Genomic DNA, 23,100 nt, shown 5'->3' with positions numbered 1-23,100 from the left:
AGGCCGAGGTGGGAGGACCACTTGAGGTCAGGAGTTTGAGACCAGCCTGGCCAATACGGTGAAACCCCGTCTCTACCAAAACAAAACAAAACAAAAATTAGCTGGTGTGGTGGCACGTGCCTGTAATCCCAGCTACTCAGGAGGCTGAGGCAAGAGAATTGCTTGAACCTGGGAGACAGAGGTTGCAGTGAGCTGAGATTGCACTGTTACACTCCAGTCTGGGTGAGAGTGAGACTCTGTCTCAAAAAAAAAAAAAAAAAAAAAAAAAAAAAAAAAGAGAATAAGGCCAAACTTTATCCAAACACTGATGGCATACTGCCTTTATCTGTGTGTCTGTCTGTAAAAGTTCATGTTTTATGACATATGTCAATACATTTTTTAAATTTCTCAATGTATAGAGGGGAAATGTCCTGATACTTTTCAGGCTTCTGGTTGGTGTAAGAATCAACAGTGCCCAGGCTGATGGGGGAAGGAGTGTTATTTTCATCATTTTCAACTTGTCCTACCAGTTTTTTTCCTTTTTCTATTCTAATGCTCAAATCTAAGGATAGCTATGCTGTTCTCTCATTTGTTCTCTTCCTCTTTCAAAATGAGAATGCTTATACACTGTTGGTGAAAATAAAAATTAGTACAACCTCTATGGAAAAATAAATAAAATAAATTAAAAATAAAAAACAAAGCAAACCCCAAAACCAACTCAAGACAGATTTTTAAGCTGCAAATTATCTTTATGCTTCCCTCTGGCTCTTCATCTTTTGTCAAAATGAACAGGCAATTTAGAGTGTGTCTCCCGCAGGGAGAATCCCACCTAGGCCTTTGTTTAGAAGCAGTAAAGCAGCTGTGTCAGCACATCTGAATTTGCTTAAGAACAGGAGTAACCTGTGGAATTTCCAGTTGTTACCTTGAGGATTTTCCACACTAGCAGCAGTAACAAAATGTTGTTGTAACAGATTATAATTTTAAATCAGTAAATTAGTCAGTAACAAGTATCTGGGTAAAAAGGGACAACTGGAAATTAAAAATGGGTTTCATTCAGCAACGTTGCAAGCAATAAATAAAGCGAGTGCTGTTTCATTTAAAATACAATCTGCCCAGCTGCAATTACACTGCCGTTGTGGCTTGAAAGGCTGTGAAAAGGTTAGGGGATTTGATTACTAAGCTAGTTGAAATTACTAAAATCATAGCTTATGTTGGCAAGCCACAGTGGCTCCTTACACTAATCCATCTACTTTTATATTCGTTAGCCCTTATTTCTGGAGCCTGTTTCTGGCTAAGGACTTGAAATTACAGCAGTGCTATAGTAAATGAGAACACTGGCAGGACAGCCAGGGATTCCATGGTAATAAGAAAAAAGACATTAAAAAAAAAAAAACAAAAAAAACCCCTCCATTACTATATTTTCCAACGAGCTGCCTGTCTCTTACTCTTGGCTTACCTGCAAATCTGTAACATTATCTTCAGACTACTAGGGGAGTCAAACCTACATGTTATTATATGCCTTAGAAGCAGTTATCAGTTTACCAAATGAATGTTACCAGATCTAGATGAGAAATTCTCTTGGCAGGCCATTCCCTTATTTCAAAATAGAAAGAGCTCTTAGAGTGGTTCTCACTTAGGGCTGTTTTGAAATGTGTAGGGCATTTCTGGTCATCACTATGTTGGGGTGGGGGTAGTGGTGACCATCAGCACCTGGTGGCAGGAGCCAAGGTTGTTAAATGGTCTGCAACCGAAGGCACAAATGTCCCTGCCCCAAATGCCAAGAATGCCCTTGAAGACACAGTGTCCCACGATTCAAAGGATTCTAGGAGTACGCCCTCTAGACCTGCTGGACTGAACTGATACCACCCAATGGGCAAGGCATAAAACGACAGCCCAAATCCCCTTGAGCAGGGCTTGTTCTTGAATCTAAGACTGCTGGCCTATCAAATGGACACAAATGTCCATCACTAGAAATGGGAATTAATGGTGTATGTTTATTGTTGATCCACGACCAAAGAGCTAGGGCCAATGACAATCACCAAAACTCAACCAGCATTCCCATAACATCAGTTTTGAGCAAGTAACACAGATAACAGTAGGACCAAGTTAAACTCTGAGTTAACTCTAGCTAGACAATTCGATGGGGACATAACAGGAAGAAAAACCACCTGCAGCATCAAAAATAGCCAGAAATAAGGGAACCAATTTCAGTTTAATTACAGGTATAGAGATTATACAGCAGAAAAATACCAACTAACTTTCAAAAGAACTATATACTACACTGAAAAAGCCACCCAATGATTCAGCTCAAGAAATAAAGAACTGACAGAGAAATACAAAGATATGCATATTCGCCTTTGATTAATCTCATTTTGCTCAAGATAATACAATGTACAGATTCTTTCTTGCGTACAATTCAGGAGTACATGAAAGAGTTGCATGGCAAGAAAAATCAATTTTGACAAAATGATCACAAAAAGGAGCTATCAGATTTACAACCAAAGTCACTCAGTACATCCCCTATCCCTTGATTAAGGGCATGGAAATGTAGCTCAGACGTGTGAATACTGATCTGATGTGAACAGTAAAAACTAAAGTGACAAATCAAAAGAAGGTGGGTAATGCCAATAAAAGTGCAAAAAGAAACTGACAAAAGAAAAAATTATTTGAAAATGATTATAACTCCTAGTGAGATTACTTTGTAAGACGGGATCAATTAACAAAATCTTAACAGCACAAAGCAGTACCTTTCCATCCAGCATGGTGAACTGTCTAGAGTTTCCCAGGAGAAAAGGCAGTCCCAGCACCAGTACCAAGGACAGCTACCAGCCTGTGCCCACCCACTCCCACCCACCCATTTGTGCAGGGGCCAGACGCAGGCTGAGGAGACCCTCTGGAAACACCCTTTACGGTCAATCCAAATCCTCTGTAAGAACTACAAACACTGAGTGAGGAAATCAAGGAATTAATGCCAGACTTCATGGTGAAAACGGAGCCAAATAAAAGCAGCAGCCTTACCCAGGTTGTGGTCTTTGTGTTATGATCAATGAAGAAGGGCCGGCCGTTGGGCGCTATCCTCATTTCCCAGCCGGGTGGCAAGAAGCTCTGTGTGACTTTGTGTTGTGGTTTGGGGGAGTTGTAAGGTGATGGCTGTGGGGACTGTGGGTTGGAAAGGGTGTCTTTCACAGCCCGACGTACGGGTGAGTCCTTGGCACCCTAAAGAATGACAATTAGCATTAGAACTCGTCAGCAGGTGCGATTCCAATGTGCCAAAATGTACCTGGGTATTGTAGGAGGCTTCTCTTTGGAGGCGGACAAGAGGGAAGATTCCCAAAACCTGTTTTCTGTCATTCATTTACTTTTAAATCAATCTAACTTTACATTTTCTCTGTTGGATAAACACACAACAATATTAAGTACTTATAATCACCATCCTTTGGTAGCTACTCCGTATGTACCAAAAATACTGTTCTGTACTAAGCATTATGGATGGAGATTTTACAGAGTGGAGAAAAACGTGCCCTTGCTCTTAATGAGCTCACAGTCTAATGAAGAATAGATTGGCAAGTTTTAGAGCACAGAAAAGAAAAACCTACATCAATAAAGACAATGATCTGGAATCTCACAGTTGTTACCCATGACATTCATATCAGAGTGTGGAAGAGACAGCATCCATTCCCACTTATCGGCATCTGGACCCAGGGCATGGAGAAGCCCACAGCTGTCTCTAAGACACAGTCAAGCTTAGGACCTCACACCTTTGCTCTTTGGCTTCTCTAACTCTGATATTTGTGATGTTAAAGGATGGCACCAAAACAATACAAACACAACAGAGAGCACAAGCAGATGCCCAGCCACGATGCAGATATGCAAATATGCATCAGAAACATGTATGCCCATAGAATGAAAGACCCTACAGTCGAAAGAAAAAAAATGATCAAAGCAATAGCTATGTTTAAAAACTCAGTATCAGCACTTGGTATTTGAAAGAGAGATTATGCAATTCTAATGAAGTAACAGGCAAAAAGAAGCGAAACACAACAAGAACAGTGGAAGTCCTGAAAAGAGAGTGCCCTCGTCCAGCACAAGTCACTGCAGCCTTAGCCAAATGAGAATGAGAATCAGGTGAGAGAGTCCAGGAATGTTAACTGGGCGAGACAGAGAAGCAGGTAGAAAGGCTGCACAAGAACACCCTTCACCACCAACACAACGACTGATCAGAGGAGGTGGCTGCGAAACTGAAGGCAGAGTTAAGAGAGAAGAAAGAATGGGAGTCACAGGACAGAGTGAGTCCAGTTAGATGAGGTAGCCGTCTCACCTCCAGCGGGGCAGATAAAGTTACTGTTGGCGAGCTGAGGCTACGAGGCCGGCGGATCTGAGGCTCGATTAGATGGTTGTTACTGTTTGTGGCTGATCCAGACGCACCATCTTCTGCAAGCTATTTTGGAGGCAAAAACAAGTTAGCTTCTTAGGAGGATCTCCCTGTGTGTGTGATTAGGAGCGCGAACCCAAACAACAACGCAAACAGCAATAATAAGAGGTCTGGCCTATTTAAAGCATGGAGGAAATAATTAAACATAATGATGGGGGAAAGGATGGGGAAACACATTCAAGGGAAATAAAAACGAATCACTAGCCCAGCATAAAAACTAGCCTCAGATTAAAGGCAGGGGGTGGGGGGTGGGGGGGCAGGGAAGAAGCTACACACTGTAATAGGCTCTTACTTTGAAAATATCTGTCACTTCACATTTTAAAAATGTATTCAGTGATAAACTGATTCGAAAAGCAAATTCTTCCTTAGGCTATTATTATATTTAAAGTAATGCATTTTCTTTGTGAGAAAGCTTTTTACAAATATGACTCTTTCAGAACAATACATAAACACCAGGGAGGGAGGTCAGTCATGTACATTTTGGCTTCTATGGCCTGCGGTTTTAAGTTGGACGGCGATCTTCGTACCTGCATGATAGGTCGAGTCCAAGTTGTGGTTCGATTGTTATGATTGACATAGTATGTGCGCCCCTTAGCATCTTTTCTTTCTTCCCAGCCTGAAGGCAGACCCGGCGTGGTATGTACATAGGCCACTGATGGCTGTTTGTGCAAGAAATCATTATTATTTAATACCTTGCATTTGTTTTCTAATCAGCTGAATAAAGTAATGTACACATAGATAATTATTTTCTCTAGACAAAGTTAATTAGTTCTATTTATATAGAAAATACTTCCAAGTGTCTGGAAAACAGCAATAGATTTCCAATAGCTTCAAATCTGCTGTGGAATGAACCCCACACAGTTGCAGATCCAAATTCTCACAGAACTTGGTTCTAAGATCCCCGTAGTCTTCAATGTAAAAGGTTGCTGCTAAGGTGATCACAGGGGAAGGAAAAACATTATCATCTGTTCTGGCTACTAAATTCCACTGCCAAACCAGGTACAGCTTAAAGGTATTTCAAACTGCCCAGTGTCACTGTGTATGAGAGGGATGCTGAGTTTCTCCTCGATGTAGCTCCCATGGGGTGCTCTTCTAGCTTAGTCCTAAATTTCTCCATCAGCTTAGGACCCTTACACTGTACCTTTTGGGGCAAAATTTTAAAATCCCAACACACAGCCCCTTCTCTAGGATGCTGACGGTCACACAGTAGCATATAATCTGGAGTACCACCCAGGACATCTGTGTGCCCCAGCTCAGGAAGTCTCCCAGCACCCAGCCTCACACCCGAGGCTGTGTGCACCCAAGTCCACTGATAGAAGTGTGTTTCTTTGAAGGCGAACACAGCTTGGCAGTCTTTGGATTTAGAGACGTGTCCAACATAGAGTGACTGTATTTAGACAGTCCACATTTGATCACAAGAAGATCCCTGAGAAACAGTCTAAGAAATGCAGTGTGGATGGAGAAACACTGAAAAACAAGGATGTGTTGATGATGTATGGAGGCACTGGGACAGATGCTGGAGATCAGAGCTGTCCCAGGAAGGCTCGAACGCATAGGTGATGTATGTAAGATCTGTGCCTGCGAAAGAGCTCTAAGTGGGGAAAAGCTCAGAAGCCAACCAGAGCTACACCACAGCTCCTAGGAGAATCTAAAAGTATAGGAACCCATGCCTTAGGAATAACCTCTCATGTGAGGTTACAAAAGGAAGCTGCTTCTTTTAGAGTACTCGTCCTTTCTCTAGCCAGGATCTTCTCCTGTCCCTCCAGATATTTTAGCAGGTGTCATTTTCTTGCTATTAGGCTGAGAATACAAATTTCCTCTGAACCCAACTTCTTCCTGTGCTTATGCCACCTCTTCCCTGCACTACCAACAATGTGTCTTGGTGAAGATGATCACTTGGAGTTCCTTGGTGGACCCCAGGATCTCAAATTAGAGAAAGCACCAAGGACGCTGCCAAGTAATTTGGAAACCCCATCTACAGAGAAGCAATGTGCTAACCTCACAGGCTTAAAAGCACAATTCAGAGAAGGATCACCTGTGTAAGATCATGAAGCAGATGATTTTAGATTATGCGTAAGAAAACTTTCGGCTAAAAACGCGGCAACCATTTCCTTAACATTTCCTGAGATAAAGTCCTAAAGCTCCATAAAGATAGTTTATAAAGACAGAAAGACTCGGATCATAGAGCATTCTGGATCCAGGTGTGGAGACTCAGCAGGAGCAGAAGAAACATTAACACTGACTTAATCCTTTCATGAATATTAAACATCAAGGAATTAGCACGCAGTCCCAGTGAAGCTCCTTCCTCCCCTCCTCCTCTAGCAGTGATGCCAACACAAAGGGCTACGTGGATCCGGGCACTTCAATGGACTCCTCTGCTGAGCTAAGTTGTAACCTAAGTTCGTGGTCAATTAGTACCTCTGGCAAAGTATGTGCTATCAGGTTTTGACCTACTATTGTTTATCCAATCAATCAAATACTAAATGGAATTTGTTACATTCTCAGGTCCCTCTTCCCAGAGCCCTCCCCTTCCGGTGATCCACCTCCCCCTCTCCCAGGCCCCTTCCCTCCCACAACTCCCCCACAAACCACCCCCGCCCCCGTCCTGCCCCTGGAAAACTCAGCTCTGGAAACCTTAGCTCTGGAAACCTTTGGGATATTTTTGCAGTTACTGAATCTCTGGAAAGGACACTGAGGAGGCAACTGATAAACTGAAAGCACTTGGATGTGTCATAGATCATCTCAGAACTGAATCCTAAAGCTGTATGAATTCTAGCAACCAGGTTACCTTGTTTTTTTCCTTTTTTTTTTTTTTTTGAGACATAGTCTCGCTCTGTTACCCAGGCTGGAATACAGTGGCGCAATCTCTACTCACTGCAACCTCTGCCTCCCACGTTCAAGTGATTCTCCTGTCTCAGCCTCCCAAGTAGCTGGGATTACACATGCGCGCCATCATGCCCAGCTAATTTTTGTATTTTTAGTAGCAGGGGGGTTTCACCATGTTGGTCAGGCTGGTCTCGAACTGCTGACTTCAGGTGATCCACCCGCTTCGGCCTCTCAAAGTGCTGGGATTACCAGTGTGAGCCACTGCACCCGGCCATAGAGGTTACTTTCATACAGCCACAGTGAACAGCACTAATCAGTTTGTGGAAAATTACGAGTGTAGTACAGAACACTGAATTTGATTAAAATGTTCATTCTCTCTTCTATTGAGAACTGAACTGGCAACCTGTAATTTAGTTACATTTATGTGAGAGGGCCATTTGGAAATGTTTCTTTACAGTGTTCTTTCCAAATGACCACAAAGTACAACCTGTGCTGATGATTTCATTTGTAACTCACACTGCCTCCCACCCTGCGTGGCTAGTTGAGGGGCAGGACTCAGCTTCTATAGACAGACCATGGAAGGGCCCGCCACCAAGCCAAAACCAGCCTTCTGCTGTTCTATGCTTGTGAGTATGTTCCACACTAGCTTAACAAAAAAGTAATCAAGAAACCAGTTAGAAATTGCGACTTAGCTTAACACTTCACAGCTTTTCATTGTAGACTGAATACACTGCTGCTTTGTGATGCCCAAAAGCCATTAGCTAGAACTTCCTAGTGGCTCTTTCATTAAAATAAAGAACAAGACTGTAAGCTGCAGAAGTTTCAATATGCTTTTAAAAATAACCACTTTGATGGTGACCATCACAGATTTGCCAAGACTTGCACCAACCCTGTACTGGTGGCCTCGTGCATTTTTAGAATATATACAACAAAGACTGAAAATACTGTGCTATCCCTCTCCTTTTATCTCATGGGGAGGGCCCTGGCTTAGTCTGCCAGAAAGTGACACCACTGTGCATTTATTTGCCTTAAATCAAAGGGCTGTGGTTTCTTGGCTGAGAATCAGTGCCTGTTTATTAGACTACAGGAATGAAAGCACTATCACAGAAAGAAAGCTATACCAGGACGGTTACTTCAGCACAGCATATAGAGTCAAAAGGGCAGGGTAGGGGGAGCGGAAAGTCCTTGAATGTTGGGAAATTAACATCGTAGTGCCTTCACATCACTGAATACTGTGTAACTATTAACATGTCCCAGAAGAATGACCATAAATAAAAAAAAAAAAATCCAGTTGCTGAGTAATGTATATACGACATCCCATTTAAAAAAAATAAAATAAAGTGGCACAATGTGTACCTATGTGTACACAGCCACATGTCTGAGAGAGCACATGCGGAGCGAGATGATAAAATCCCACGGTGGCTCCAGCCCAGGACAATGCACTTCAGTGTGAGTGACGGCAGAGGAGCAGAGGGGATATCAAAGAGGAAAACACGGGGTGAAGAGACAGAATTGCAAGACAAAGTCAAGGGCATTCATGACAAAGGATGTGGAAGAGACATGCAGGATACAGCTGAAGAGAAACGGATGTGATCCTTTCAAACCTAACTGGGTAGGGAGATCTATCTCTTCTACCAGAGTAGATGAAACACTTAGGAATGAATATTGCCAAGCCTGTGGGAAGAAAAAACCCAACCTACGCTGAAACTCAGTGATGGGGAGGGGAGAGTGCAGGCAAGGCAAGAAAAGGGCAGTCTAAAGTGCCACTCGTGATCTCATCCAGAGGGGTCACCTCGTCCTGCCAGGTGACCCTTGCCATGGAGCCTGGTGCTGCAACGATTCCATTTACACTTCATTTACTACATCAGCTACCACAACTCTCCAAAGCTACAAGCAGGTTGCAAGGCCAACAAAATACAAAAACAGGTGATATACAGATGATGTTCATCAGCACTGAATTCTATAAAAATTACTTCATAAAATGATCTTGTCCCCCTCGAAGCTCCACTACTCCCACAGAAATTGCAAGTGCACAGTGGGAAATAGTTCACGTAGAATTTCTTGAATTCTACTAGAGGCTGCCTCACTCAACACATGACTCACGTAAACCACTGTAGCTCAATACCTTAACCTGAGCTGAGTGTTCCGGGGCTGATTGTTGCCAGTTTGATTTTCCCCTGTACAATGCTGGGCATTAAATTGAAGTCATCAATATCTTTTAGAAAATCAGCAGTTGTATACGTAAAGCTATCCACAAGTAATGAGCAGTTACAGCAAAATACAACACAGGTGAAACAATAAGGAAATTCTTTAAACAGCTACTGCAGTGCAAAGCATAAACTACAAGCTAGCTAACTTTAGGGATCAAGTAGAAAACAGGCAATTAAAATACATGGTCAAATCTAAGTCACCCACAAATAAGAATACCATAAATCATTCAAAATAATGAATAAGAATGGTTGGTTTAGAGAAACATCAATTTTTCTAGATCACTTATATATCTTAATTATGCTCCCCTGGTATTACGGAAACTTGTTCATTCCTGTGAGGAGAGCCCCTGGTGGCAGAGAAAGGGTCACTGGTGCATTCTGGAGACAAGAAAAGTCTAACTCCCTGTTAGAAATGTGGTAGGGGAGATACAGAAAAGAGAATGGCTCTGGGCACACCCAGAAATCACATGCAGTCTCATGCAATTCCTGTGGCTTCTCTGATTTTCTTCCAACCAAATTATTTTTACCACGCATTCTAATGAAAAGGAAAAACTTATCAGGAGTACAAACACTTAAAGCCAAAAATATCTTCTAAATGGTCAAGTTAAACACACTTAACCAAAGCCTGATAGTATCCTTAATAAAATTATGTGGAACTAAAAAATCATTCTATCTTACCCAGTACCTTTAAACAATCCCAAAATGAGAAGCTTAAAATAAGAAACGTGTGCAGCTTTGTAGCACAAAGGAGCTAATCTCATTTTTAAAAAGACCGTACATTCACCACTACATGAAATATTAAAACTGCCCCACAGCCTCTTGCCATTGACGTCTGATAAAGTGGATCATTACCGTTGGTTCCTCACCACCCGTGACAGTTGATGAACGCGCTCTCCTAGCTGGGGCACTGGGCTGTGAATGATAATTTACATCAGTAAAATGCACTGAGGGGATGACCCACGGCTGTCTGAATCAGGGACCACTGCTGTGGCAGCGCTGTAAGGCAGGTGACATGAGATCAGAATCCCTGAAACCCACTCTGTCCAGACAAAGCCGAGCAGTCGCTGATGACCAGTAGCACAAAGGAAGCTGACCCCTACGCCACCCGAGGTGGCTCATCCTTGATCTGGGTAAACAATGACAACCTCAAAAGAGTGAGCTGCCTTAGAGAAAAATGGAAAGCTGGTCTGGTTTTGCCCCCCATTATCAAATAATTAGCAGATTCTAAAATCCGCCAACACTCAAAACTCAAGAGGCCACTGGTGATCAGTGAGTTTACAGCATCACAAAGTACAAAGAAAGAGGGAAGAATCACCAGTTTCCAGGAAAGTGAGCTCTTTGGGAAATAAAATTGACATTGATTTTGAAAAGGAGAAGTGCCATTCGTTCAAGGAAAATCACAGATCATGAGGCTGAGAAGGATCCCACCAGTCCATCTCAGTTAATTGTTTTGTTTGTGGGGGCCCTGTACTGAAACCATCCCAGAAAAGATGCTCTTCTCAAGCTTATTATTAAGTCTCTCCAGCATAAGTCACAAATGACTCTATTATTTTGGCTGCTTCCTTGACTAGTATACTCATTAATTTTTTCTCAAACATAAAAAATGAAAACCTAGGCCGAAATATCCTTTGAAGTCAAGAAAAAACATACATGAGAAGGAAGACACTGTGATTTCAAAAACCTTAAATGCACTTTTCCCCCTTCAAATTCATACATAATACATTATTAGTCTTAAAAATGATCAAGGTTTTATAGCAACAGACAAAAACTGTCAAGGTAAAACATCAAATTGAACACGTTAAAACCACATATTTTCACCTCCAAAAGAAACAAATTTATGTAAAATTTCTTATTTTTAATGTGCACATCAAACATCTCTCAAGGCAGTTCTAGTCTACCTTCCAACTTGAATATTTATTTTTACATACATCAGATGTTACAAAATCCCTTACACTTCTACATTTGCTGATAGCTATTAAAATGATGAGAGAGTTGGAAAGAATGATAGCCAATTCCTGGTGAGCAGAGCTACCTTTAAAGAGAAGGTACAGAGGCTCTGTCAAGTTCAGACTTCAGGTCATTAGGAAGGGAAAGGAACATGTGGATGGTCGCCCAGAAGAGTTCTTCCTGGTTAAAGGGACTGGTGTTTTCAAAGTACAGATCACTGGAGCGTAACTATAGTAACTCAGTAAAGTAAAAGGAATTACGAATGTACCAAGAAGTTTAAGTGAGCAAATCAAAATTGGTATAAATTTGGGTGAAAAACTAAAGCAATGAAAGTTCCAGCATTTTAGAGATGGGTGGCAGTAACAATTCTCTGTACTGGAAATCCACTTTCCTAGGGCAATTTGCCAGGAAATTTAAAAACATCTCATTTATATGGTAAATAAATTTACACAGGAAAAACTCTTTTTGCAGCAGCCCAGATGATTGTAAATGAAAGCCCAAAAAGTTAACTGATGACTGGAAATTAGCATGGGTTACCGGTGGTAGATGGCCCTGTTCTGCAACCGCGTCGGTGACACTGCATGACCTCAACCTTGAGGAGGGTTCTCTTTGCTGGAAGGAGAGGAAAAGACAGGAATCATCAAGAAATATATCCTTAAAAGCAACTTTCATTGGTTTAACAAATACATCACTCAACCATATTCACTGCTCTTCGATATTAGAAGGTAAGTAAATGAAACATCTTTTCAGAGCAAGGACAGTCATCCTTGAAAAAGTCATCTTCCACTTTAATTTTCAGTTAAGCAGACTAGAATTTTGATTAGTCCTTAGAATTAATGGCAAAAGTAACAGGAGACCAAAACTTTCGGAAAGGAGACTCAACAGGACTCTGCAACACTCTAATGCTGCTTTACAAACAGTAAGAAGCTAGCAGTCTTGTAGTTTGCTTTAAGATGCACCCTCCAGGTAAATTTTAATGTGATGTGAATAGAGGGAAAAAGAGGAAGAAATAAGAAATAGTGATATGTGGCTACCCACATTTATTGATTATTACAATTGACAAAGAGTCAGTTGCATCCTATATTCAGAGGAGCTCAGACATCATCTTGGCCTACATCTGAAAGATCTGGTATTTATAATTTTGGCTTCTTCTTCTTCTTCTTTTTTTTTTTTTTGAGACCGAGTCTTGTTCTACTGCCCAGGATGGAGTGCAGTGGCGTGATCTGAGCTCCCTGCAACCTCTGCCTCCCAGGTTCCAGCGATTCTCCTGTCTCAGCCTCCTGAGTAGCTGGGACTACAAGCCCCCGCCATCACACCCGGCTAATTTTTTATATTTTTAGTAGAAATGGGTTTCCCCATATTGGTCAGGCTGGTCTCGACCTCCTGACCTCAGGTGATTCACCCACCTCGGCCTCCCAGAGTACTGGGATTACAGGTGTGAGCCTCCATGCTCAGCCAATTTCAGCTTCTAAACGGACTTCAAGTAGTAAAGACAGGAATAATTAAAAACAGTGAGATCAAGCTAAAATAAAAAAAGATATAGTGTGTAGTGTCTAATATTCCTCTCACTTGTTTGTATTAGTCTATGTGGTTAAATGAAGCCTAACTGACAGGAATGAAGATTAGCAGCAGGTCACATACAGAAGCCAGAGTCTCCTTATCAGCAAGTTTATCCATGGTATCAATTTCTAGTATTCACTCATTTTTAACATTTTGTGATAAGTAAATGGTACAAGAAGACTCTGTGGTAGGGATGGGGGACAATTCACATCTTCCCACATTGGTTATTGTGAAAGAATCAGTCTTTAATAAAAGTGTCACTGTTGCTCAGGCTGGAGTGCAGTGGCGTGATCTTGGCTCACTGCAACCTCTGCCTCCCGGGTTCAAGAAATTTTTGTGCCTCAGCCTCCTGAGTAGCTGGAACTACAGGTGCACCCCACCACACCCAGCTAAGTTTAGCATTTTTAGTAGAGACAGAGTTTCACCATGTTGGCCAGGGTGGTCTTGAACTCCTGACCTCAGGTGATCTGCCCGCTTCAGCCTCTCAAAGTGCTGGCATTACAAGCATGAGCCACTGCGCCCAGCCAAAGCTCAAGTTCTTGCCCTTGAATACAGAGTAATCCCGATAAGCAAATATCCTATTTAACTCTCATTTAACAGTGAACACGATGTGAAAATAATACGATATTGTATTTGGGTCTTAAGGATATTTCATGCATCTAGAATAATTAAATGCAGGAGCTCCCCATTCAAAGAACTAAAATTGCTAACTTATTATTAATGCTGAAGAAAATTACGATGTTTACTTGGTTTACTAAAGGTGTGTTACTGCCATGGATTCTGTGGTACCTCCTTGGTTTTACAGGTTTTAAAAACAGGGCTTCATTGTTTGTGTTGTTTCTATAACAACAGTTTTACCAATTCAAATATCCCATATATATGCAATCTCTTTTATCCTGTCCATTTAGTACTACATTTTCATGTTGGTGACACATCTCTTTTTGAAAAAGTCACAGAATTTTAATGTGAAATCACATTAACTGAATGACAAATGCAATTCATGTAATAGAGGTCTATAGTGTCTTTAAAATAAAAACACCATAACCATAAGTAACAATTTGTGAGTACTTACTTGCTTTTACATTGCATGCAGTGCTATCATTTCTGTTGGTTATGGTCACAGTAATGATTATGTTTTTTTAGGATGCTATTTTCAGTGGAGTGACTACCATCATCTACTATTGCATACCTTTTTTTTTTTTTTCTTGAGACGGAGTCTCGCTCTGTCCCCCAGGCTGGAGTGCAGTGCCCGGATCTCAGCTCACTGCAAGCTCCACCTCCCAGGTTTACGCCATTCTCCTGCCTCAGCATCCCGAGTAGCTGGGACTACAGTCACCCGCCACCTCGCCCGGCTAGTTTTTTGTATTTTTTAGTAGAGACGGGGTTTCACCGTGTTCGCCAGGATGGTCTCGATCTCCTGACCTCGTGATCCGCCCGTCTCGGCCTCCCAAAGTGCTGGGATTACAGGCTTGAGCCACCGCGCCCGGCCTTATCGCACACCTTCAAGTTCAGTTTCTTGAGAAACACTGAGACTTCATTTGCTCTTCATTCTAAGCATAAGCAGGGATTTTCTATGGGTTATTTCTGCACAGTTTTGTATTGTCAAACATGGAAGTCTTTGGGACTGATTCCACTGGGCTCAGGCATTAAGCCCATCTGAAGCTTCTAGAAGGTATGTTTCTGATGTGGAGAGCCCAAGTTAAAATGCTACCTTGATGACAGTGTCACAATTTCACAACCTTTCTCAAGGTTCATGTTCTTGGGCTTAGGCGAATATGTCTTCTATCTCCCATTCAAACCTTGTTTTGGATGAGCCACTTAAGCATCGTGCCCTTATCAGCGAAATGAGAATGATAAATCCTGCAGAATATGACTTAAGAGGACTGATTAGGCCTGATGGCTTTTCACTGTTACTGTGAAATACTACCTTTGTGATAAAGGTACTATTTTCATGAGCCTTTTGGCTGGGAAAGGAATTCTACAAGGTTAAAGCTAATAATTACAGACATCATGAAGTTTTACTTCTTTGAGTTCTTTATAAACCAAGAAAGTGTTAGTGGTATAGGGGTGAGCAAAGCTGCCTTCCAAATCAAGAAAGATTCTCACCTGCTTGGGCTAATTTTAGTGTAGTCCTGCTTCTCCTAGGGGAGGAGGAACTTTGGAAAATGTCAGAGTTAGCTGGGAGCTGGAAGACCCTTGGTCACTATTTACATAAGAGATTCTCCTAAAGCAACAAAAAACAATAAAACATTGCTCAGCTTTTCTTTCAAACAAGGCCACTACTTACAACCAAAGAGCTGAACTGTTCCCCATTGGAGTCTGGAGTGATCTGAAGCCTTCTGCTCAGTTCCTCTGACAACTCCTGAGGGCTGGTCCGAGATCCTGGGGAGGCCGGTGGTGGGGGCAGAGTCAGACCGAGAGAGTCTCCAGCGATATTCACTTCCTCTGAAATGGTCTCCCAAGGCTTTCAGAGAAAGACACACTGGGGTAAACGCTAGGAACTGGGGATCCACCCAGCTCCCCAACAAAGCTATGTAACAACAACAGCCACGGTGGTAACTACAATTAACACCTACTAAGTGCCTCTCATGAGGCACACAACCTTCACAATAATCATGAGGAAGATATGACTACTCCTGCAATTAACAGATGAGGAAACTGAGGCACAGACAATAACTTGCCCAAGGTAACAGCTAGCAAGTGGTAGGGCCATGATGTGAATCAAAGAGGCCTGGTTCCAGACAGAGGCTGTGCTCTTACCCACTTTATAACACTGCCTCTCTGTACAGTGACTGATTTCCAGCACTTGTTACTGTATGTGTGGGCAAAAACAAACACACACACACACATGCTTCTCTGGAGTTTACAAACAATTGTCATGGATTTTCTTTACTTTTAACCACTGAGGATTCACCAAGACAGCAGTATAGAAGCTATATGCTGTAATTAAACAATGGTATAAAATAACTTAGAGTGAATGTATTATGGAATCATTACTTTTGCTTTTCCAAGCTGAATCACTGCATTGTGAATGACCTTCCTAACACAATGTCTAAGAAGAATGGATTTTTAGTACGTAAACAGAGCTGATAAGACAGCATGGAAGATTATGGCTAATCTGTTGTTTAATTCATAACGTTTTAAGTAACATACCATAACTATTTAAAGGGAAAATTACACATTTCTATTCACCTAAATTTATATTTTCATGGTAACAAATCTCCTTCAAGTGTCAAAGTGACTCAATAAAAATATGCATATGATACCCAAACAAGTTACAGGGCTCATTTGATAGCTCAACTATGGAAAAAACAAGTTGTCATTTAATGAGACATGGTTAGACCCTGGTGAAGAATAAATTACAAAGTAAAAATATCTTAAGATTTTCACACTGAAAAATAATGTGGGCTGGACGCAGTGGCTCACACCTGTAATCTCAGCACTTTGGGAGGCCGAGGTGGGTGGATTATGAGGTCAGGAGTTCAAGACCAGCCTGGCCAACATGGTGAAACCCCGTCTCTACAAAAAATACAAAAAAAAAAAAAAGGGGAAAAAAAAGAAAAAAAATTAGCCAGTGTGATGGCATGTGCCTGTAATCCCAGCACTTCGTGAGGCTAAGGCAGTGGGCGGATCACAAGGTCAGGAGATTGAGACCATCCTGGTCAACATGGTGAAACTCACATCTACTACAACTATAAAAACTAGCCAGGTATGGTGGTGCGTGCCTGTAATACCAGCTACTCAGGAGGCTGAGGCAGGAGAATTGCTTGAACTCAGGAGGCAGAGGTTGCAGTGAGCTGAGATTGCACCACTGCACTCCAGCCTGGGAGACAGAGCAAGACACTGTCTTGAAAAAAAAAAAATAATAAAAATAATGTTATTCCCATTTCTATCAATATAGAACCACATATCCTTGTCAAATATGACTTTTATAGTCACTTTCAAGTTAATTAATATCCAGGCTGGTAATTAATTCGCTGTATCACTGTAATCTTTACATTCTCAACAATGTTTACTGAGAGAAGAAATTACGATATAAAATCAAGCTGGAGAACATGGGAAGAAGGAACTGCCGGGCTTTGCAGCATTCTGGTGACATCGTACCTCGGGGACATCCCCGCCCTCTGAGGGCTCAGGCTCCAAGTCCTCACTGATATGCCTGCGGGAGCGGAAGCGACGGTGCGCTGCCTCCTGGTTGATCTGTCTGATGTTATTGTCTGACTCGGAGGACACATCCCTGAGCACGTGGGAAAGGGGGAAGGAGAAGAAGAGAAGCGGTTGAGATCGGGCCTTTCATGACAGTCCAACGCTCATGGAGGGCCAGATGCCCACTGAAGTGTCAGCATCAAACACTGACAACTTAGCTGGTCATCCAATGTGAGAATTCTCCCACCATATCATGGCTAAAATAGGTTAAGGTTCATTGCAATCAAATACATGCAGTTTTAAAATGCATTAGTCATACTGTTCTGAGCATCTTTCAGGTATATATTTCAAAATATACCTTAGTGCTTAATAAAAAACAGAAATCAAAGTCCTCTGCCCATATGCCACAGTGACAAGTCAGGCCTCTGGAAGCAGAGGTGACAGGTGAGTTCACACAGCAGCTGGGCAGTTCCAATCCTTCTAAAAATCCAGCAATCATAAGGTAGCTACTTTTGGTCACCAGCAATTTGACCAAAGACTACAAAAGGTACAAATTCAAAGTTGTCATCTGGAGGGAAGTATACCTGATCCAACATGAATTTTTTTTCAGCTGCTTTCTAGCTCATTTTGACAGAATCTCAAAATTGTGACACTGCATTCCCCCCCTTTACCCTACTTTAAAAATCCTAATAACATCAGGAGATAACCTCTCTAGTCAGTCGGGGTCTGAACACTGCAACATCATACCCTATTTTTTGTCACGTGATGCTCTCAATTCAGGATCTAAAAGTTTTGATTCAATTTGGAAAACTTTTTTGGGCTGGGCGTGGTGGCTCATGCCTGTAACGCCAGCACTTTGGGAGGCCAAAGCGGGTGAATCCCTTGAGGTCAGGAGCTCAAGACGCGCCTGGCCAACATGGTGAAACCCCATCTCTACTGAAAATACAACAATTAGCCGAGCGTGGTGGCGTGTGCCTGTAGTCTCCGCTACTCAGGAGGCTGAGGAAGGAGAATCACCTAAGCCCGGGAGGTGGAGGTTGCAATGAGCTGAGATTGCACCACTGTACTCCAGCCAGGGCAGCAGGGTGCGACTACACACAAACTTTTTTTTTTTTGCAGTAAATTATAGGCAATCATAATCATACTTTGGGGGAAAATACTAGTCAGAGGCTTTTAGTGTACAAGTTTAAATGCCAAAAAGTTTTTCAGGGAAAACTCTCACAGACACTTTTGATAAGACAGTATATCCCATTAACAAAAATTATGTCACAAGTTAGTATCTCAAAAGTTGAAATCTTTATTTCAGACTAATTGAAATATAGTACTTATCAAGAACACTCATTATAGACTCTAAAACACAAATTTTAAAGTTTTCTCACACATTCTGAAATGAACTTATACTATATCCCAATAAAGAGCCTGCCAGCAGAGGTTGTGGTGGAAGCTCTTTTTCCTTAACTAACTTTCCTCTTGCCTTCTAGAAGTCATGCCCGTTGGAAGCAGGCGCTCCTCAGGTTCTGCCAAGTTCTGCTGTGTCCTTTCTGGCTCAGCCTCTCCCTTTGACATTGCTGCCTCACTGATAGGGCAGTTACGCCTCTGCCTTCTCCCAAAACTACATGTGAACCCGAACTTGGATTCAGAGCTGCATTTTTTGGCCAGGCACGGTGGCTCACACCTGTAATCCTAGCACTTTGGGAGGCTTTGTCTTGGGTGCTAGGCAGCTCAGGTGAGCGGAGTTTGAGATCAGCTTGACCAACATGGTGAAACTTCCCATCTTTACAAAAATACAAACATTAGCCGGGCATGGTAGTGGGTGCCTGGAATCCCAGCTACTCAGGAGGCCGAGGCAGGAGAATCGCTTGAACCTGGGAGGCGGAGGTTGCAGTGAGCTGAGATGGCACCACTGCGGGTGATAAAGTGAGACTCTGTCTCAAACAAACAACAACAGAAAAAGAATTGCATTTTTCCCTTGTTGCTCTAGACTAGTGAAGAGCCAGCAAGTTATACCTTTTGTTTTAGCTTCTGGGACACTGTCACCAAAGATAGTTTCTCTTTTAAACCCCTTTTTGAGGTCTTGTCAACACACTAAAAAGCTGTTCATGTTTAATGTACACCCTTTGATGAGTGTGCGGACATGTATACACCTGCGGAGCCATAAAAAATATAGTATATATTTAAAAGTGTAGGAAGTGCTTTCTCCAGAATTCCCTCATTAGTTTCACAACTCAGTGAGGTAGAGAAAGTAGCAACTATCCCCATTTGTCCCCAAAATACGAACTCCAATTTGCATGATCCTTATTTATTAAGTTGAATATTTTTCCATATATGTATTAGCTGTCAGGATTTTTTCCTTTGTGAGTTGCTCCTAGCCACTTTTCTGCAGAGGTTGCATGAGGACCTACCTTTTCAGGTACTTCTTTCTCATGCTGTTGAGCAAAGGTAGATAATGGTGCTTTGCTTAGGATATTGCTGCCAAGATTCTTCTGGTCACTACATGTAACCAAGCCCAAGGTGGGTCCAAATTCGTTTTTACTACAAATAGCTACGATGGATTACAACAATTCCAATAGCTATGGGCATTAATCAAAAGGAAATAATAAGCAATAATATAAAAAAACAAAAAGAATCCACCAAACTATTTCCATGGGAAAAACTTTTAACAAAAGATAGTTCAGCATTACGCAGCTGCTCTGATATTTTTGCTGTCCTGAGACCATTTTGCTGTCTTGAGCTAATGCCCACGCTGGGTTGTCTAAAGCTGATCACGAACGGCTGATATTCACGAGGACCCACCTGAGGGCTCAGGGAAGACAGGCTATTTGTTGTTCCAGATTCTGTAAGCTTTATCTCTAAATTAAACAAAACCTAGACCAGAAGACTTGGCCACCCTCCCCAACCACAGTCACATGTACAGTATCTTTGCAATTTCTAAAGATAAAAGGTTTTAAAGAACATGATACCTCATACTGCTTGTTGTCTAAAATGTATTATTAGCCAATTTCTTTCAGAGTTCGAGTAGACAAGAAAATTATACTACCCTATAGACTTGCTTTTATTACATACTGAAAGTTATATAGTTCATTGATAATTTCCTCCTTGTCTTGGCTGCTAGGCAGCTCATAATTTCTAGGATAAAATTCCTTTTCCTTAAGACTTTGTTTTTGCCCTTTGATGTATTATCAATAGACTTAGATCTTGCTATATAAAATGATTTAAGAACAAGCTGCTACAAAACCATTTTTAAAATCCATGAGTTGTAACCAGTGTTTATTTGCTATCAATCAAACCGCAAATTGCTGAGGGAACAAAACAGGAATTGGTTTACTGCATCCGTGAGGCTGGTGAGGGATTAAAATACACAGTAATTACTAATTCTAATTTTGCAACTCTGCCATGTGTTTCTGATTATATTAAGAAGGTAACATTTCCTTAAAAAAAGAAAAAATTTTTTTTGAGGTTTCCAAATCAACGCCTTGAAGAGAGTAAAAATCCAAAAACTTAGAGAAAACAGAAAATTGCAAAGCCAATTTGCTTGCTGGTTCTGTTCTGGGTCAGTTGGGAGAGAAAGGTGAGGAAGAAAACAATATAATCAACAAATGTACGATAAGTCTAAGAAAAACAACCTCTGCTTTGTATTTCAGGAATCGACATAAAAGAATACCTAGAAAATAAATCAGCTCATACTGAAAATAGCAGCATGTGACTCAAAGGCAATTGCTTACAATATACAAGGTCTGACCGCTCTTGCATGCTTTACATAAATGGAGAGGAATCTCGTACCACACCACCATCTGCTCTTATTGACATATGATTTATTTCCCAGTCTTGTCCCAGAGGGCCACCATATTTGTCCCTAGCTGTGCATGTGCACGTGTTCCCGACCATCACACGGTACTCACATCAGGCTTGGTCGGTGCCACTGAGTGGTCCGGTTGTTGTGGTTGACATAGTAAGTTCGGCCTAAATTGTCCACTTTTTCTTCCCACCCGGGAGGCAGAGGAGGAGGAGGAAGTTCCTCTTGGTGCTGAGAAGCCGAGTCATTTGAGTCAACAACTTCCCATCCATGCTGTGGAATAAAGTGAGAGGGATGATTATGAGGTGGGTTCTTCGGCTGTAAAGAAGAGGTCATCACAAGGGCAGCAAGGAGAAGCCCTGTGTGCCCTTCTCCTTGCTCTGGGGCTCTCTGGCTCTAGCCATGGCTTCGGGGACACATTTGAGTAAATTCCCAGTTGAAGGCCAAAAAAAAAAAAAAAAATCAATTCTAGAAAGGCCTCAAAAATCTTTTGAGTAATGGCCAATTAATTGTGCTGCCCTCTAAGATGACTACATTGCAAGACAACATGATTTGGTGACACCACTTAAGTCACATCATACTCTTCCCATATGTCATGTTTGTTATTTTGACTTGAGGGCCTCCAAGGCTGTACAAAGCCCTGCCAATGATGCAGGTCACATTACAGCTGTCATCTTTTCAACACCTCCATGAGGTAAAGGGAGCAGGGAAGATGAGCTGCGTTGCACCTGTGTTCTAACAGAAATCATGGCGCAGGGGACCAGAGGCCCGGAGCCCTGTTGCTCCCCAGGGAGGTGGGCTTTGAGAGAGAAGCCTCCTCTTTGCATCCTGAACAACCGCAGGAGCCACAAGTCTGAAAGCTGCTGCTTTCTACTCAGGCCCTCTACACTAGCTATGTCCACACCAATGGGTTTCATGGTACCAAAATTCGAGTTCCATTTTTACAGCACATATTTTAGGCATTACGTATTTGCTTCCTAACATCCTCTGCTAAAATCACTGGAAAATTAAGTAATTCACTGGTTACTGCAGTTGGAAGGCAAGAAGAGTGCAAAAAATTCCTTGGATTTGAGATGAAAATCTGTTGACGTGCTTAAGAAATGTTAACATTCATAAATTTCTACCACCCACGTTATTCCTCTTCATGTATATATAGAGATGAAGGCTTGGAAATGAAATAATGCCTGGAAATACAATCTCTCAGGAGAAGGGGTGTGCGGGTAACTTCTCCACCACACATTATTCACATATCACATACATGCAACAGCTGCAAACAGATGTGAGAATAAGCCCTAGAGAGGTCTCAGTTAATGGACACTTTGAGAATATGGGAATTTGTCTAACAAAACAGCACTGTCCAAGGCATGTGATGAAAAGGTACAATAGGACCCACAGCATCAGTCTGTGACAAGGTAAATACGGGCAGCTCCGTTGGCAAGGAAAAAAGGGACATCCTCTGGTCAGCTCATTCCAGAATGGCATTTCTAGAGGAGGGTTTTTCTACTGCAGGCTGTCACCTGTGGCCAAATGAGTAAGAAACTTGAAAAAAAGTGATTTTCTGAATTCCTTCACCCACTTTGAAGCGACTTCAATGGCTAAAAGGAATTTACAAAGAGCTGCAAGTCCACAGCAATAACAGAGTTCAATGTGTGAGGAGACTTCCACGGAGCTGGGGGGCTAACACTGGGGAATGGGCATGGCATCGTCTAAAGAGAAATCTCTCCGAAGAGTCGTGCTGTAACACAAAAAGTTCATCTTTAACCAAAACAAATAAATGCACTGGTAGACTATCAATGACTAATTTGCAGACATATGTACTTTTTTTATATTTAAGCTTTCTAAACTTTTATTTCCTTCAATTATAAAGTTTGAAAGCAAAACATGAATATGATCTCAAGGCAAGGAGAGAGGCCTGACGCCATCCACGTACCTCCATGTCGTCCCTCTGGTCACTGTTTTCTTCATCTTGACCTCCATTTTTCGGCATATAGGCCATTTTCAGTCGCAAAAATCCCTTAACTCGAGACTTATGACTGAATGCATAACGGAAGAAAATTGGTTAGAAGGGGTGTGACTTGAAAGGCTACACTTAAAATCGTCTTTAGCAAAAGCCAACCACCACAGCACGCAGGGCAGGCATCCCCACCCATACCTACAGCACGCAGGGAGGCATCCCCACCCACCCATACCCACAGCACGCAGGGCAG

At 41.9% G+C, this 23,100-nt stretch overlaps 1 protein-coding gene across 1 annotated transcript in view; it reads right to left on the bottom strand.

The window, feature by feature from the left end:
• Positions 1–23,100, bottom strand: part of NEDD4L (neural precursor cell expressed, developmentally down-regulated 4-like, E3 ubiquitin protein ligase) — a 385,260-nt gene that overhangs the window by 56,669 nt on the left and 305,491 nt on the right. The window contains exons 7-15 of the mRNA XM_011949557.1: positions 22,824–22,943; positions 21,000–21,166; positions 17,059–17,191; positions 15,242–15,418; positions 11,932–12,006; positions 10,300–10,359; positions 4,939–5,070; positions 4,298–4,417; positions 2,998–3,195 (exon numbers count right to left, since the gene is read on the bottom strand). Of these exons, the coding sequence (XP_011804947.1) occupies positions 2,998–3,195; positions 4,298–4,417; positions 4,939–5,070; positions 10,300–10,359; positions 11,932–12,006; positions 15,242–15,418; positions 17,059–17,191; positions 21,000–21,166; positions 22,824–22,943 (1,182 nt within the window). The remainder of the gene's footprint in view (positions 1–2,997; positions 3,196–4,297; positions 4,418–4,938; positions 5,071–10,299; positions 10,360–11,931; positions 12,007–15,241; positions 15,419–17,058; positions 17,192–20,999; positions 21,167–22,823; positions 22,944–23,100) is intronic.

Source organism: Colobus angolensis, unplaced genomic scaffold, assembly GCF_000951035.1.
Source record: "Colobus angolensis palliatus isolate OR3802 unplaced genomic scaffold, Cang.pa_1.0 Scaffold108, whole genome shotgun sequence".
NCBI classification, from domain to species: Eukaryota; Metazoa; Chordata; class Mammalia; order Primates; family Cercopithecidae; genus Colobus; species Colobus angolensis.
This window is presented reverse-complemented; position numbering and strand designations above follow the sequence as displayed.